Consider the following 12,694-nt stretch of genomic DNA (forward strand, 5'->3'; position numbering starts at 1 on the left):
GCCGCTCAAGTTTTAGTAAAATGCTGAACACGGCTTCTTGCAGCCTACACAACCGCCTGGCCTGATTCCGCAGAAAAAATACTGAGACGCGTTATAACAAAAACGTATTAACAGACCATTTTATTTCTGTTTTTCGAAACTTTTTCGCAAACCAAATAGAAATTTCCGAGCGCAATAAAAAAACAATTTCATTTGTTTTTCACATTGTGTAGTTTTTTTTTGAGGTGTCACGGAATGATCTGATCAAAAGCGTATAATTTCGACATATTCAATAGTAATACAAATTTCGGCAAGTTTTCCTCAAAAAAAAGTTTTAAAAAAATACCCGAAGAATATATCCAATGAGGCGCAAAAAGAAACTTGGAGTGAAACAAAAACTTCAAGGTTAAGTTTGAGTTGTACGCTCCGGCTTGTGCACTCCTTGTCCGCTGAAAATAGCTTACCAGTACTTTTACTCTTGCGATAAGCAAGGATTTTGCAATCGAGAACTTGACTTTTTTTCCCATAATAACGGTATTCATCTGACAATGACTGAAATTGGTGATCATCTCTAAATATGTACTTTCGTCAACCACCAGAAATCATTTTAATAATTCTGCATTTTAAATGCCCATTCTTTTCAATTTTTTGACGTTGGTTATAAATTTATCAACTCTTCTTTCGTTTTTATTTTTCTATTTCGACCTTTAAGGTTTCGTTTTTTTAAATCGGTTTAATGAGCTCATATTGCGTCGTTTGTTGATCAAAAAGTTTTATCTATTTTTTTTCGAAAGAAAGGACTTAAATGGAGACTTTTTGGATTTGGGTTTCAAAGTTTTGTCTGTAAAAACAGTTTTTTTTTTCGGCTCAACGTGTGCCTGCTAAAGTATTGTCGGCTTTGCTATCACTGCGTAAGTTTTGTTCCGATTCTACTGGAACAATTGTCCTAATAGGCGTGTTTCTCTCAAAATGAACTTTGTTTGAGACAAAATAGTTTTTGACATTTGTTTCGACAAATCTTGTTTTCGCGGCGTTCGTCTCATTTTGTGTCGGCTAATTTCTTTTGTTGTGCTTGTATTGTATCACAAGTGTTGCGAAGCTCGGCTTCAATGTATAAAAGCATTTCATAATTTTTCATCTCAACTTTCCTACAGTTTTACTGTCTCAACAAAAATTATTGTCTGATAAAAATACTCGCATCAAATCTGTCTGAGTACTAATTTCTATTTGATCTCTTGATGTGACTCGATTTCAGATTAATGATGTAAATGAATTATGGAAGCTCAAGTCATCACCTAAAGAATAGATTTAGAAAAACAGGGAACATCTGTGTTTGAAATAACGATACAATGGATGGCGCACAAGAGGGAACGAAGGTATCTGTTTTTTTTTCACATGTTTTAGAAAGCAACTATTTGGGGTTGGTACAATAGTGATGAAGTAAAGAAAGTCTGAATTATGTAGCATCTTTTATTTTTGGAAGCAAATGGGTTAAATTTCCGTTCTAAGTTGCTTTTTGTTTGAATTTTAGTGAGACGAATTCTTGGAGAAGCTTTTGCATGAACTGCATTGAACCCAACTCAAGACTAGCTTTTCTGACTTTCTGCGTTGAGAAATTTACAGACATTTCGAGAAAGTTGCTGGTTTTGATAATGCAGTTTGACTGACATACACGCATATGGAGAAATTGTGAAATTTGGAGATTTTTCCGCCGCATTTTCAACTGGACATCATGCGTGATTTTTACAAACTGATGATTGAATTTTAACCTGAAATATTTGAATTTTGACGGTTTGTTACACAAACGGAAAATTGGTATGATTTTCTTTTGCTTTTTACTTTTAAACGAAGTTAATAAATGGTTTTGTTGTTCGTTTCTTTTAAAATTCTTGTAATTCCTTTTCCCGATTTCGGGTATTCTGTTAAGACAGCTCATAGCTACAGGTCCTTTTTCCTTACATACGCTTCTATTGAGCAAACAGCGGCTTTACTTGATTAAGTACGACGACCAATTTGCCTTTTCGACCTATCTGTTTGCGTTCGATTATTTGCATTTTCCCCATTAAAATCCTCCTTCAATTATAGCGCCTCAATTCGTAATTTTTGTATTTTTGGACAATTTTAATAGTTTTCTGGGGGGTTATAATGGGAGATAGTTCATCCTTGTAGAGAACTGGAATTGTTTCGAAAAAAATGCTGAGTTGTGACTGTGATTTAGCTTTTCACTGGTCAAATAATAAATTGCGGTTTGTCTCTCGCGGGAAAAGGAATAAGTTCTTGGAAATAATCAAAAAGCAATTTAATCTGATGTAAAAAGACTGACTCTAAGAGTGATTTATTCTAGTTTGCAAAATGGGTAGTAGTGGTACAGGAGCTTACGAGAACCTTCTCCAAATCGGCTTGCAAGAGTCGGTAGCACAGCAACTGGACCAGCTGATAACGGACGGGTACTTCCCTCCTGAAGGATACCCTCCTGATGTCGCTGGAAACTTCCGAGGAATCGACGAGCCGACGTTGAATGAAATTCTGAACAACTATAAACAGAGTGATTTTACGAACGTCTCGGACTTCGGAGATCTTCTGCTTCAAGTGGCGAAAGGAGTGTTTGAGAAAGGCGGGTCAACGAACGGTGCTCAACCCATGGTACAGCAACCTCCAGAGTATATGAAGCAAGAACAGATGGATAATCAAAACTACCCCGGACCCGCGGCGCTAGAGCATGGGTACCAAGGAAAACCTTCGGGAGGACCGAGAAGCTCTGGTCCTACCAGCGAACGAATGCAGAAAATACTTGACAGAACAGGTTACAAATATGAAGCCACGGCGGGCCAGAGATCCTATGGACCCGGACCTGGGTTCGAGGACTTCAAGCCACCCAAAAATTGCCAGTGTTACTATGGAAAGATTCCGTACGAGCTGAATGTTGAAGACCTGGTTGAGATGTTCGAGAAGGCAGGCACCATCTTCCACATGCGACTGATGATGAATCCAGAAACCGGAAAGAACCAGACGTATGGATTTGTGACGTTTACGGAGCCGCAAGCTGCGAAAGCATGCGTGGAAATGTACGACGGATATGATGTCTTAATACCACGTGAGTGATAAGTAGTATATAAATATATAGATCTGTAAAACTTCAATAATTAGATCTGTAAATCTTTAGATCCAAGTGCTAAGTTACAATCCAAGAAATCAATACTCTGTTAACCAAGTATTTTGAAGCTACCCGTTTCTGATTTTCATCAGAGGCGAGCCACTTTCCGACGCCATCATTTGAATGAGGTTATGAGAATGAATGGGTAACAAGTGCTGTTCACTGAGAAGGAATCATAAGAGATTTTTTTGTTCAAGTTAAGTTCTGTATCTTTAGTGACGAACCGTAGACGCCAGATGGTGGTGAAGATTTCGGAACCCAACCGACGTCTCTTTGTCGGTCCAGTGCCGAAATCGAAAACTAAGGATGACATAATGGAGGCCTTCTCGCAAATTGTTGCTGGCATAGAAGATGTGATCATCCACGAGCCGGCTGAGCCAGGAAATGCAGCCAAGAACAAGGGCTTCTGCTTCCTTGACTTCGTTGATCATAAATCTGCATGCACTGTTAGTATTCATTTTACTTGAATAATCACCTTGAGTATATGTTTCAATAATGTTATCCTAGCCGTAATGTTCTTTAGGTTACCTATAGTCTCATTCAAAAAGTTATTTAATCAGAATATTTTGTAAAATAAGCAGCAAAATTTTTTCTCCACTTATTCCACTAAATTGTATGGGTCGTGTTGCCCCGACATTGCAAGTCCAATGCGTAACTGACAGTACTGAACCTGCAGGTTTCAATGCTAGCAGCTCTAGAATGTATCATAATTGACTTCTCATTATGATAGTTTCATTCAAAATAGAAAATTAACGTTTGTGCGGGGGGGGGGGGGTTTGAATTGAAAGCAAAGCGTTTTTTCCTGAAATTCAAAATGTTCTTTGCTTAAGGCCAAAAAACACCTGGACCGCGGTGACATTCCGATCCAGTCTTGGCGTGGCTTCACTGGCTACGGCACTGAGTGGGCAGATCCCCTGGACGAGCCAGACGAGGAGACCATGTCCAAAGTCACAAATCTCTACATTACGAAGCTGTCGGAAAACGTCACCGAGGAACAGCTCAATGAAGTGTTCAGTCAGTACGGCACACTTGACAAGAAAATCAAAAAGGTAGCTAAATGATCGTATCAATTGAAGTTTAGTTGGTAATGCTTACTGAGCTTTAAAGAAAGGCAGTCCTTTATCATTACGATGCTCTTCTGTACGCCCTTCGCCCGCACCTGACGTGAATATCTATTTAACGGTGAAACTATTGAGTTTAAAAGGTTGTACATGCGGACTAAATTGTTTACATGTATATATGTTTCTTTTTTTATGTTATCTTGAAAATTTGTATGGGGTAAAATTGATGACAATGTCAAATTGATGCCTTTATCTGGTTGGGGGAAACGGCGGAGATCCCAAACTTATGACAATAAAACAAAAGAGACAATAGAACAAGAAAATGGAGTTAGGAAAGCACTAGAAGAACTAATTAAACTTATTTTTACATTTGCGAGAGCAAGTCTCTTGTAAACGGGGACTTAAATTTTTTTTCCCGTAAACAACTTTTCCTACAAGAAATTGCACTTTTTGTAATATTGAACATTAAAAACTTCCAGGTTCCTTCACGCTTGGCCAGCAGGTAACGCGATCATTTTTACACTGCAAGGACTGCGGTTCGAGTCACGGCAGGAACTTGTTTGTTTTCAGTTTTTATGGAATTGAAATTTTTCCGGTAAAAATTCAATTGTCAGACTTTCGCTTGTCTGCTTAAGTTTTGTCGGCTTAGAAGCCACATCTCGGATTTTTATTTTGCTGTAAGTATCATAGTGGTTGCAAGTGGTTGTAATTGTAATTTACAGGGAAATTGAAACTTCTCAATTCTTTTTTATGAAATCCTTTTTTTCCGGCTCAACTGGTTTCTCCTCTTAAAATGTCGGCTTTTTTCCGATTCGAAAGTTTTGTTCCGTTGATAATTAAAATTTTAATTGTGTAGTTTGGCATGTTTTCCTACAATTCTTGTTTGATAACAATGGCTCTTTTCCAGTTCCCCCTTTCAAAATACCGAGTATTATGTTTGTTTTACGTGTTATTGCGGCTAAATGCGTGATGGTACGCTTTAAAGTATGAAGAACAAATCTGTTCAGAATTGTCGATTTGTTCACCACGCAAAATTTCATTGCTTTATGACTACGTTAAATAGACTTTTCAAAATTGAAATTCAAAGGGGGGAACTGGAAAAGAGCCAAAACAATTAATATCAAAATGTATGGAATTGGGTTTTAATGTAATTTTATTTTTTTTGATGCTTTGGAAAATTTGTTCTTTTCGCAAAAATTGGTGATTTTTTCTCAAACGATTCCACCGATTTTCAAACAATGGGTATTCTTGGAAATAAAGACTACTCCCCTGTGTGTCTGAATAAAGCCTTGATTTCTTTTTACTTTACTCCACTGTCTACAGCCTTCGAAGAAGTTTGTGGGGGATTATTTTACCCCTTTTGTGGATTTTTTTTCAGCAACTCCCTACCATATCTGAGTTTTTGGCTTCAAAAAATATAACAGGTTTATTGAATCTTCTGCGTAAGCGGCAACTCCCAAAAATTATTTTTTGCAAAAATACTATGATTCTTGGAAAAAGCAAATTTTTGATTTGTTGACCGTTTTCTAGAACATTTTCGACTTTTCGCAAACTACCCTGCCAATCCTTGGTTGTGCTCAATCGAAAAACATGGTTTTCTTGAAGCTTCTCTGCTTGAGCGGCCACGAACTACTTTGTACAGAAAAAGTTAAGGATTTGTATAGTTTCGTTTTTGAGTTTTTCCTGCAGAAGCGGCGACTCATGATTTTTTTTTCATCTTTTTCTATTTAAGTTTTTGTTGTTTCGCAAGTGGAGCGAAGTTCCACTTCGCATCTGTGTAAAAAGTGTGACTGTAAAAGCGTTGGTATTTTTCTAATGCATGGGGAGAAACAAGAGCTTCTTTTGCAGTCGAAATGACGGATGCTGAAGCTTATAACTGAATTTTGATTTCAGATCCAAAACTACGCCTTCGTTCACTTCGCAGACAGAGATGCCTGCATGCGAGCACTGGAAGAACAAAATGGGAAGCAAGTGGGTGACTCATTTATGAAGATAGCTCTGGCAAAGCCGGTGGATCCCAACAAGAAGAACCAGATGGGAGGACCCGGGGGCAGAGGGGACAGACGGGGCGGCATGGGTCGGGGAGGGTTTGGCGGTCCAAGAGGGAGAGGAGGAGCACCACCCGGTGGATTTGGAAGAGGAGGATCAGGTGCTGCAGCTTATTTTCTTTTCTTTGCTAATACTTCAATTACCCTTGGCTCATGATGATGAAAGCTTTTTGATTTTGTTTCCTTCGTGAGTCAAGAGATGTTTTGATATGTAAACGATAGCTTCACTGGAAAAATCAGCCATGTTAAATTCAATCCAACAAATAGCAGAATTAATTATGTATTCTACTTTTTTTTTCGATTTTAGTATTCGTATCTAAAAGTTAGCACATAAGAAGATGTTCGGTTGGGTTGATTCATGTAGTTCCATTGTCTTTATTTTATGTCTGTTCATTTCGCAGGATACGGAGGCGAGTATGGCTACGCTGCAGATAGCTACGGATACGATCAATACGGCTACGGGCCACCCAGTTACGGATACGGATATGATCAGAGCAGAGGATACGGAGGGGGCTATGGGAGCGCCGACCCCTACTCATACGGGTTCGGAGGGGGCTATGGAGGAGCAGGCGCTTACGGTGCTCCCTCGGGTTACGGAGCTCCTCCCCCTAGTAGAGGAGGTGGCTATGGAAGTCCCCGGGGAGGAGGTGGCGGTGGATTCGGAGGCCGAGGAGGGTTCCAAGGTGACAAGCGGTCCTTCGGAGGCCGAGGAGGACCTCCCCCCAAAAGAGGTCGTGGGGGATTTTAAATCAGCAGCAGAGATTTGGAAAACACTGATGAGCAATTTAATTGAAGATGCGATCCCATTTGCAAGTGAATTCTTTGTTCGTGAATACTTATGTATTAATCTCTTCTACATTGTTGTTACATTGTCCCATATTTAATTATGTGTTTTATTACTGTGGTATGAAAGCAATCCCCTCGCTCGACTTGGGAGAAATAGATAGAATATTGATTGCATCAAATGGGCTACAAGCTAAACTCAACCTGTTTCGTATACTATTTACTATAAATTCTTAGTTCCGTTTTATTCCTATCAAGAAGTTGCAATGTACCAAATTTGCGTCACTTGTTGATCAATTCAATTTGAACTGAACAAAAGCTTTCTTTTTTTATCTTCTGAAAAATCAGCAAACATCTCAAAGAATGAAAGAAGCAATCCTTAATGAAACTAGAAATGAATGAGTCGAGGATTCTTGATTACTTGCATAATTATGCGCTTCTGACCAATGCTTTCCGAATTATTTAATTATCTGTAGTCGGAATGTAATGGGACTTTATTTGGTAAAACAATGTGAAAAGATTTGCCTCTAACTGGATTACTGGTAGTTAGCGACTGATCGCTCAAAATTTAATAAAGGAATTATCCGAAATTAAGATATATTATTGTAAGAAAAAATTTATAGCGCAATTAGGGATTGGTCAGGCAACTAAATAATTAACGATCATTATCTTGAGCACTAACTTGATAAGATTCGGAGGCTTTGTTGGATATAAAATTCATATTCATTTTTATTTTGCGCAGCTCTTTTAGTCACACAAATAATATCCGCCGATTGTTTCAAATCAGAATTTACTGAACAGCTCCAAGTTCTTTTTAGATCTTGTGTACCATCTTTGATCAACACAACAACAAAACTCAACCATCTAATTTTTTACACCAAGAAAAGTACGACTAAAACCAATCAAGATGTTTGAAGCTCACATGCTCGATGCCCAAGTCTTCCGAAAGATCTTCGAAGCCGCCAAGGAACTGCTTGAAGATGCTTCTTTTGACTGCACCTCCGAGGGTCTCTCGCTCCAAGCCATGGACGCTATCCACGTCAGTTTGGTGTCTCTGGAACTGAGAGCCGAAGGCTTCGAACTGTACCGATGCGATCGAGCGACCAACATGGGGTTCAAGGTCGCAGGACTCTTGAAGATCCTGAAGTGTGCAGGAAACAAAGACTCCTTGACGATGCGAGCTGAAGACCAGCCGGATAAATGCTCTTTCATTTTCGAGTCTCCCAATAAGGATAAGATCTCCCAGTTTGACTTTGCGTTGACGGATATTGATCAGGAGCATTTACAGGTTCCGGACCAAGAATACTTCGTCAACATCAAGATGCCTTCTGCCGAGTTCTCCCGAATCTGCCGAGATCTTGCTAACTTCGGAGATACTGTGACGATCTCGTGCACGAAAGGTCAAGTGCAATTTGCAGCCAATGGAGACTTGGGAACTGCCAACATCCGACTTCAGGAGAGTAGCTCCATCGATGACGATGAATCGGACCGGGTGCAGATCGATGTAGGGGAACCCCTGACTCTGTCTTTCGCTGTGCGATACTTGAACAACTTTGCCAAAGCACAGGTACGCAATATTTTTCCCTATAGTCTTATGAAATAAATTCAATGCGAATCTGCCTGATTGAAATAAGATACAAGCCAGTATAACCATTGGTTCTTGGTGGTGAAACTTTAATACATTAAGTTTCATTATTGTTTTATGTAGACATAAGATAACTTTGTTGGATTTCATTTCAGGTTCTGTCTGATAGTGTGACCTTGATGTTGACTCCCAAGACTCCGATGGTGGTGGAATACAAGATCGGAGACTACGGGCACATCCGATTCTATCTCGCACCCAAGATTGACGACGAGGAAGAAGACGACGCCACTTCCCAGCCCACCACCCAGGCGCTCAAGGACGAAGACGACGATGAGTGAAGTGAACACTTGTTCCTATCTCCTGATTGCAATAAGTCTCACAATGCGTGCACTAATGTTGCCCGCTCAGTCGACTACTTACCCTTTTTTAAACCTGGGACAACTCAGGAACTTGCTTTTTGTGTGTTTGATTGAATTGATGTGATGCAACTGGTTTGAATACTGATAAAAAACTGAAAAATAAATGAGCTAATAAGTGTTGTTGGTTTTGAGTTGAGAAGTTTTCTTTAATTTGGTTGACTTGCTGTTATTTATTTAATTGAAGTTAGTTTTTTATGTAAGTTCCTTAAACCGCGTGTGACTTTCAGAGAGCCATCAGTTGACAATTATTTGTAGAAATCGAAATCTTGTTTTTCGAAATTTGTGTCAAATATGGTGGTTTGCTCTACTCTACCTTAATTAGTTGAATCAATTTCGATCTAGTTTCGATGTTTGTAACTATTTCAATCGTGCAATTAAAATTGAATTGATTCAAGCTCGTTAATTTAATGCAACTTTACTCCGACTGTTGTTATTTGTATGTAAACGAGACTGAAACATCCAGTCTATCTCTTTCTGTCATTAATTCACATCGTTGAAAATAATCTTTTCTCTGGAGAAATGTGAAAAATAAGGAGAAAGGAGATATTTTTGTTGGTTGATTGATTGTAAAGTACTCACCCAAGAAACTCATGTTGGTTTTCGTGAAGTCTCGAGGAAGGTTTCAATTAGCTTACTAAATAATAGAGTGAGAGTTTGTGATCAATATGGGCGTCTGAAATCAACATTTCATGACTTTGCTGCATAGCATCGGCAATTCAAAGCTATGTCATTAATAAACTCGCTATATAATTACTTTTTTGAAATTATTGCAAGATAGTAAAAAATCGGGCTTGAACATTGGTTCGCTTTCTTTTCCATTTTTTGTATTATCGTTTCTTATTTCAATTTTTACTTGTTTTTTATTCAAATTTAACAGAATATGTTTTTTAAAAAAAAACAGCGAACAAGAGTAGCGGTTTGTTGTGGAAGTGGCGCTGAGTGTTGTCAGGAGAAGTAAAAATGGATTCAAATGATCCGTTCAGCTAAATAACAATTGCTGAATGACGGAGAAGTGCCAGATTGAATCAATCGAAATCTCGACTCGCCAGTTAAAGATTATTAAAATCAGTCTAAGAAACAAAAATGTTCGGCGAGTTTTGCTCTCCAATTCTTCGAGCAGTTGTTTTTGGAATCCGACTCACAATTGAATTGCAAGGTTTTTTATCTGATATAAGATAAAATTGAATCTGAAGAGTTTCCTTAAGGTAGCGATTAATTTTTCCGTAATTGAGTATAAACTGAAATTTCTCGGTACAGAAAACTAAAGTTCCGACCATTTCACGAAGTTCCGACCATTTCCGACCAACTATAGCTAGCGTAGGGTGTTTTTTTACCGATTTTGACAAGCTCGATTTTACCGATTTTGTCATATTCATGTTTTTCGCTAACAAAAGCTGCTAACGAGAAATTTCGAAAAAACGTTTTAGTTTTTCAATGTTACTTATTATTTGATATGTGACCTTGAATCAGAGTGTTTGGAACTTTCTGTTTTACTTGAACATCAACCGGCTATCTTTGTTCTTAAGATGTATTTTCTTTCAGAATTCGCGTCTTGACTAACAGCGCTTAAAAGTTTTACCACACGATTCCATCAGAGCATTTTACGAGGTTCCTAAATCGTGGGAAGTACTTGTTACGCTTGCGAGTAGCAAGGGTTATCAAATCGGAATGTAGACTTTTTTTCGTAGACTTTGTATTTTAGAGCGTATTTTTCTAAATTTGATCAGTTTAACCGATACAACCCTCGCATATCTGAGATTTAGGGTACAATATATGGCCCTCGGAAAAGTACTGGGTTTTGGTTTCAATCAAAATTACATGTTGGGTGAATCTTTTCTGCAAAAGCGGCAACGCCCAAGTTTTTTAAAGAAAAGTCTATGGTTCTCGGATATGTCAATTTTCGGATGTCAACTTTTTCAAAATTTTTTACCCTTCTTCATTTTATTAGAGAATTCTCATAAGCTTTCGCTCAAAGTCCAATTTTTGAAATTACGCGTTGTCCCGCATCAGTTTAACAAATTCAAGAAATGCCAATAGTTGGGTCCTAGGTGTCCTTCATCGATCGACATGCATAAATTTGGTTCACCAAATTTTCACATTTTTTCTTCTTTTTGCTATGGTTTTTTCATGATTGTGCTGTATCGCAAGTGCCTTATTTTGTAACCATAAATTAGGTAAGACCTATGGCGGGAAGAGTACGGAAATTGCGAGATCACGTTGCGGCTGTTGCTGTGCGCCTTATTTCTTTTTTTGTGGTAAACAACAGAAATATCTGTTCTCTGACTTTTCTTTCTTCTATGTTTTTTTTCTATCTCTTTTTACAAAGCCAACTTACTTCAGAGTTTATACTGATGATATCAAATTGACGAAAGGGCTTCAAATTTTCCTAGTTACATTGATTGTTTTCGTTCCAGTTTTGTTATCATGCTGAATTTTTTTCTGAATTTGCTTTCGCCCATAAGTAACATCAAGCAACAAGTGAGGGTAGTTTCTTTTAATATGGAATAATTCAAATAATTATATGGAACAATAAACGGGTCTCAATTCATATTGTAATGAATATCTGAATGCGAATTGATTTAACAGCGACGAAAAGTTACAATTATGCGATTTGCATTATAGGTTAAAAGAGGAAGAGAGCGCGCATTAATTAGTCCATTACTTGGACTATTTGACAATTCCAGCCCCCATAATTTCACGAAAAATGTCGATTGAATTATATTTTGATGTTGTACTTCTCACGTCATTTTTTTGACTAATTCGATTACCGAAATTGTTGTTAATTGAACAACCATTCGAACATTTTTGTTACTTTTTTTTGAGTCGGAACAAGACAGCTTTTTATTTTTATTTTATTACATTTAGTTTTTTCTTGTTATTTCTGATCCATAGACTGCTGTATGAATTGAGGCATGTTAGCTGGCAATTTTTTTTTTCAATCAAATTGACTGGTACTGCTAATGCTTTTCAATTGGCGTGCGTCACTTCAGAAATTTTGTAGACTCAATGATTTACTCGTTCAGTTTTTCCCAGTAGCGTTATCGGTCATATTTTTGCTTGTGTACGCGAATTTCATCTTTGCCTCTTTTTTATATCTAAATTATAAATAAAACTATTACTAAAATTATACTAATTATTGATATTAATGCTGTTTTTTGTTTTCTGGCAAGTGTTTGCAAAGCAGCGCTTCGCCTCTGTGTCAAATATGAAATACTAAATTATATAATTTTTATTTTATCATAGGGATAAGATTGTCTGAACTCAATTGATATTTCACATGTAAGTTAATGCAAATTTTTTCCCATCTTCGAACCCTCGTAACTTAATGGAGATAAAGAGTAGTGGTTAAGCTCCCCGACATCAGCAGCCATTCACAAATTTTTTACACAAAGATTATCCTCCTCGGAAACATTTTTTTTTGTATTTTAGAGCGTTTTTTCTAAGTTTGATCAGTTTAACCGATACAACCCTCGCATATCTGAGATTTAGGGTACAATCTAAAGAATCGGTTGTGGCATGCTCCTTTGCATACGGGACTACGCCCAATTTTGGTTGGCACAAAAATTTATGGCCCTCGGAAAAGTACTGGGGTTTGGTTTCAATCAAAATTACATGTTGGGTGAATCTTTTCTGCAAAAGCGGCAACGCGCAAGTTTTTTTAAAGA

General features: G+C 37.8%; 3 protein-coding genes across 3 annotated transcripts in view; all 3 read left to right on the forward strand.

Annotated features, from left to right (window-relative positions):
• The window catches only part of LOC134843697 (uncharacterized), a 340,267-nt gene that overhangs the window by 293,556 nt on the left and 34,017 nt on the right, over positions 1 to 12,694 (forward strand). The window lies entirely within an intron of this gene.
• LOC134843698 (heterogeneous nuclear ribonucleoprotein R-like) lies at positions 1,239 to 7,343 on the forward strand. The gene is made up of 6 exons (XM_063859931.1): positions 1,239 to 1,355; positions 2,324 to 3,073; positions 3,350 to 3,579; positions 3,964 to 4,182; positions 6,088 to 6,343; positions 6,644 to 7,343. The coding sequence occupies exons 2-6, from the start codon at positions 2,332 to 2,334 to the stop codon at positions 6,988 to 6,990; spliced, it is 1,794 nt and encodes a 597-aa protein (XP_063716001.1). The 5' UTR covers positions 1,239 to 1,355; positions 2,324 to 2,331; the 3' UTR covers positions 6,991 to 7,343.
• LOC134843779 (uncharacterized) lies at positions 7,703 to 9,532 on the forward strand. The gene is made up of 2 exons (XM_063860051.1): positions 7,703 to 8,592; positions 8,766 to 9,532. Exons 1-2 carry the CDS (start codon positions 7,933 to 7,935, stop codon positions 8,946 to 8,948), a joined length of 843 nt encoding a protein of 280 aa, XP_063716121.1. The 5' UTR covers positions 7,703 to 7,932; the 3' UTR covers positions 8,949 to 9,532.

The sequence above is a fragment of the Symsagittifera roscoffensis genome, chromosome 4 (assembly GCF_963678635.1).
Source record: "Symsagittifera roscoffensis chromosome 4, txSymRosc1.1, whole genome shotgun sequence".
NCBI lineage: Eukaryota > Metazoa > Xenacoelomorpha > Acoela > Convolutidae > Symsagittifera > Symsagittifera roscoffensis.

Excerpts from the sequence above, each read along its gene's own strand:
- LOC134843779 (XM_063860051.1), top strand. The coding sequence starts at position 7,933 with ATGTTTGAAGCTCACATGCTCGATGCCCAAGTCTTCCGAAAGATCTTC. Across the intron at positions 8,593-8,765 it reads ACAACTTTGCCAAAGCACAG|GTTCTGTCTGATAGTGTGAC; the intron begins GTACGCAATATT and ends ATTTCATTTCAG.
- LOC134843698 (XM_063859931.1), top strand. The coding sequence starts at position 2,332 with ATGGGTAGTAGTGGTACAGGAGCTTACGAGAACCTTCTCCAAATCGGC. Across the intron at positions 3,074-3,349 it reads ATATGATGTCTTAATACCAC|TGACGAACCGTAGACGCCAG; the intron begins GTGAGTGATAAG and ends CTGTATCTTTAG. Across the intron at positions 3,580-3,963 it reads ATCATAAATCTGCATGCACT|GCCAAAAAACACCTGGACCG; the intron begins GTTAGTATTCAT and ends TCTTTGCTTAAG.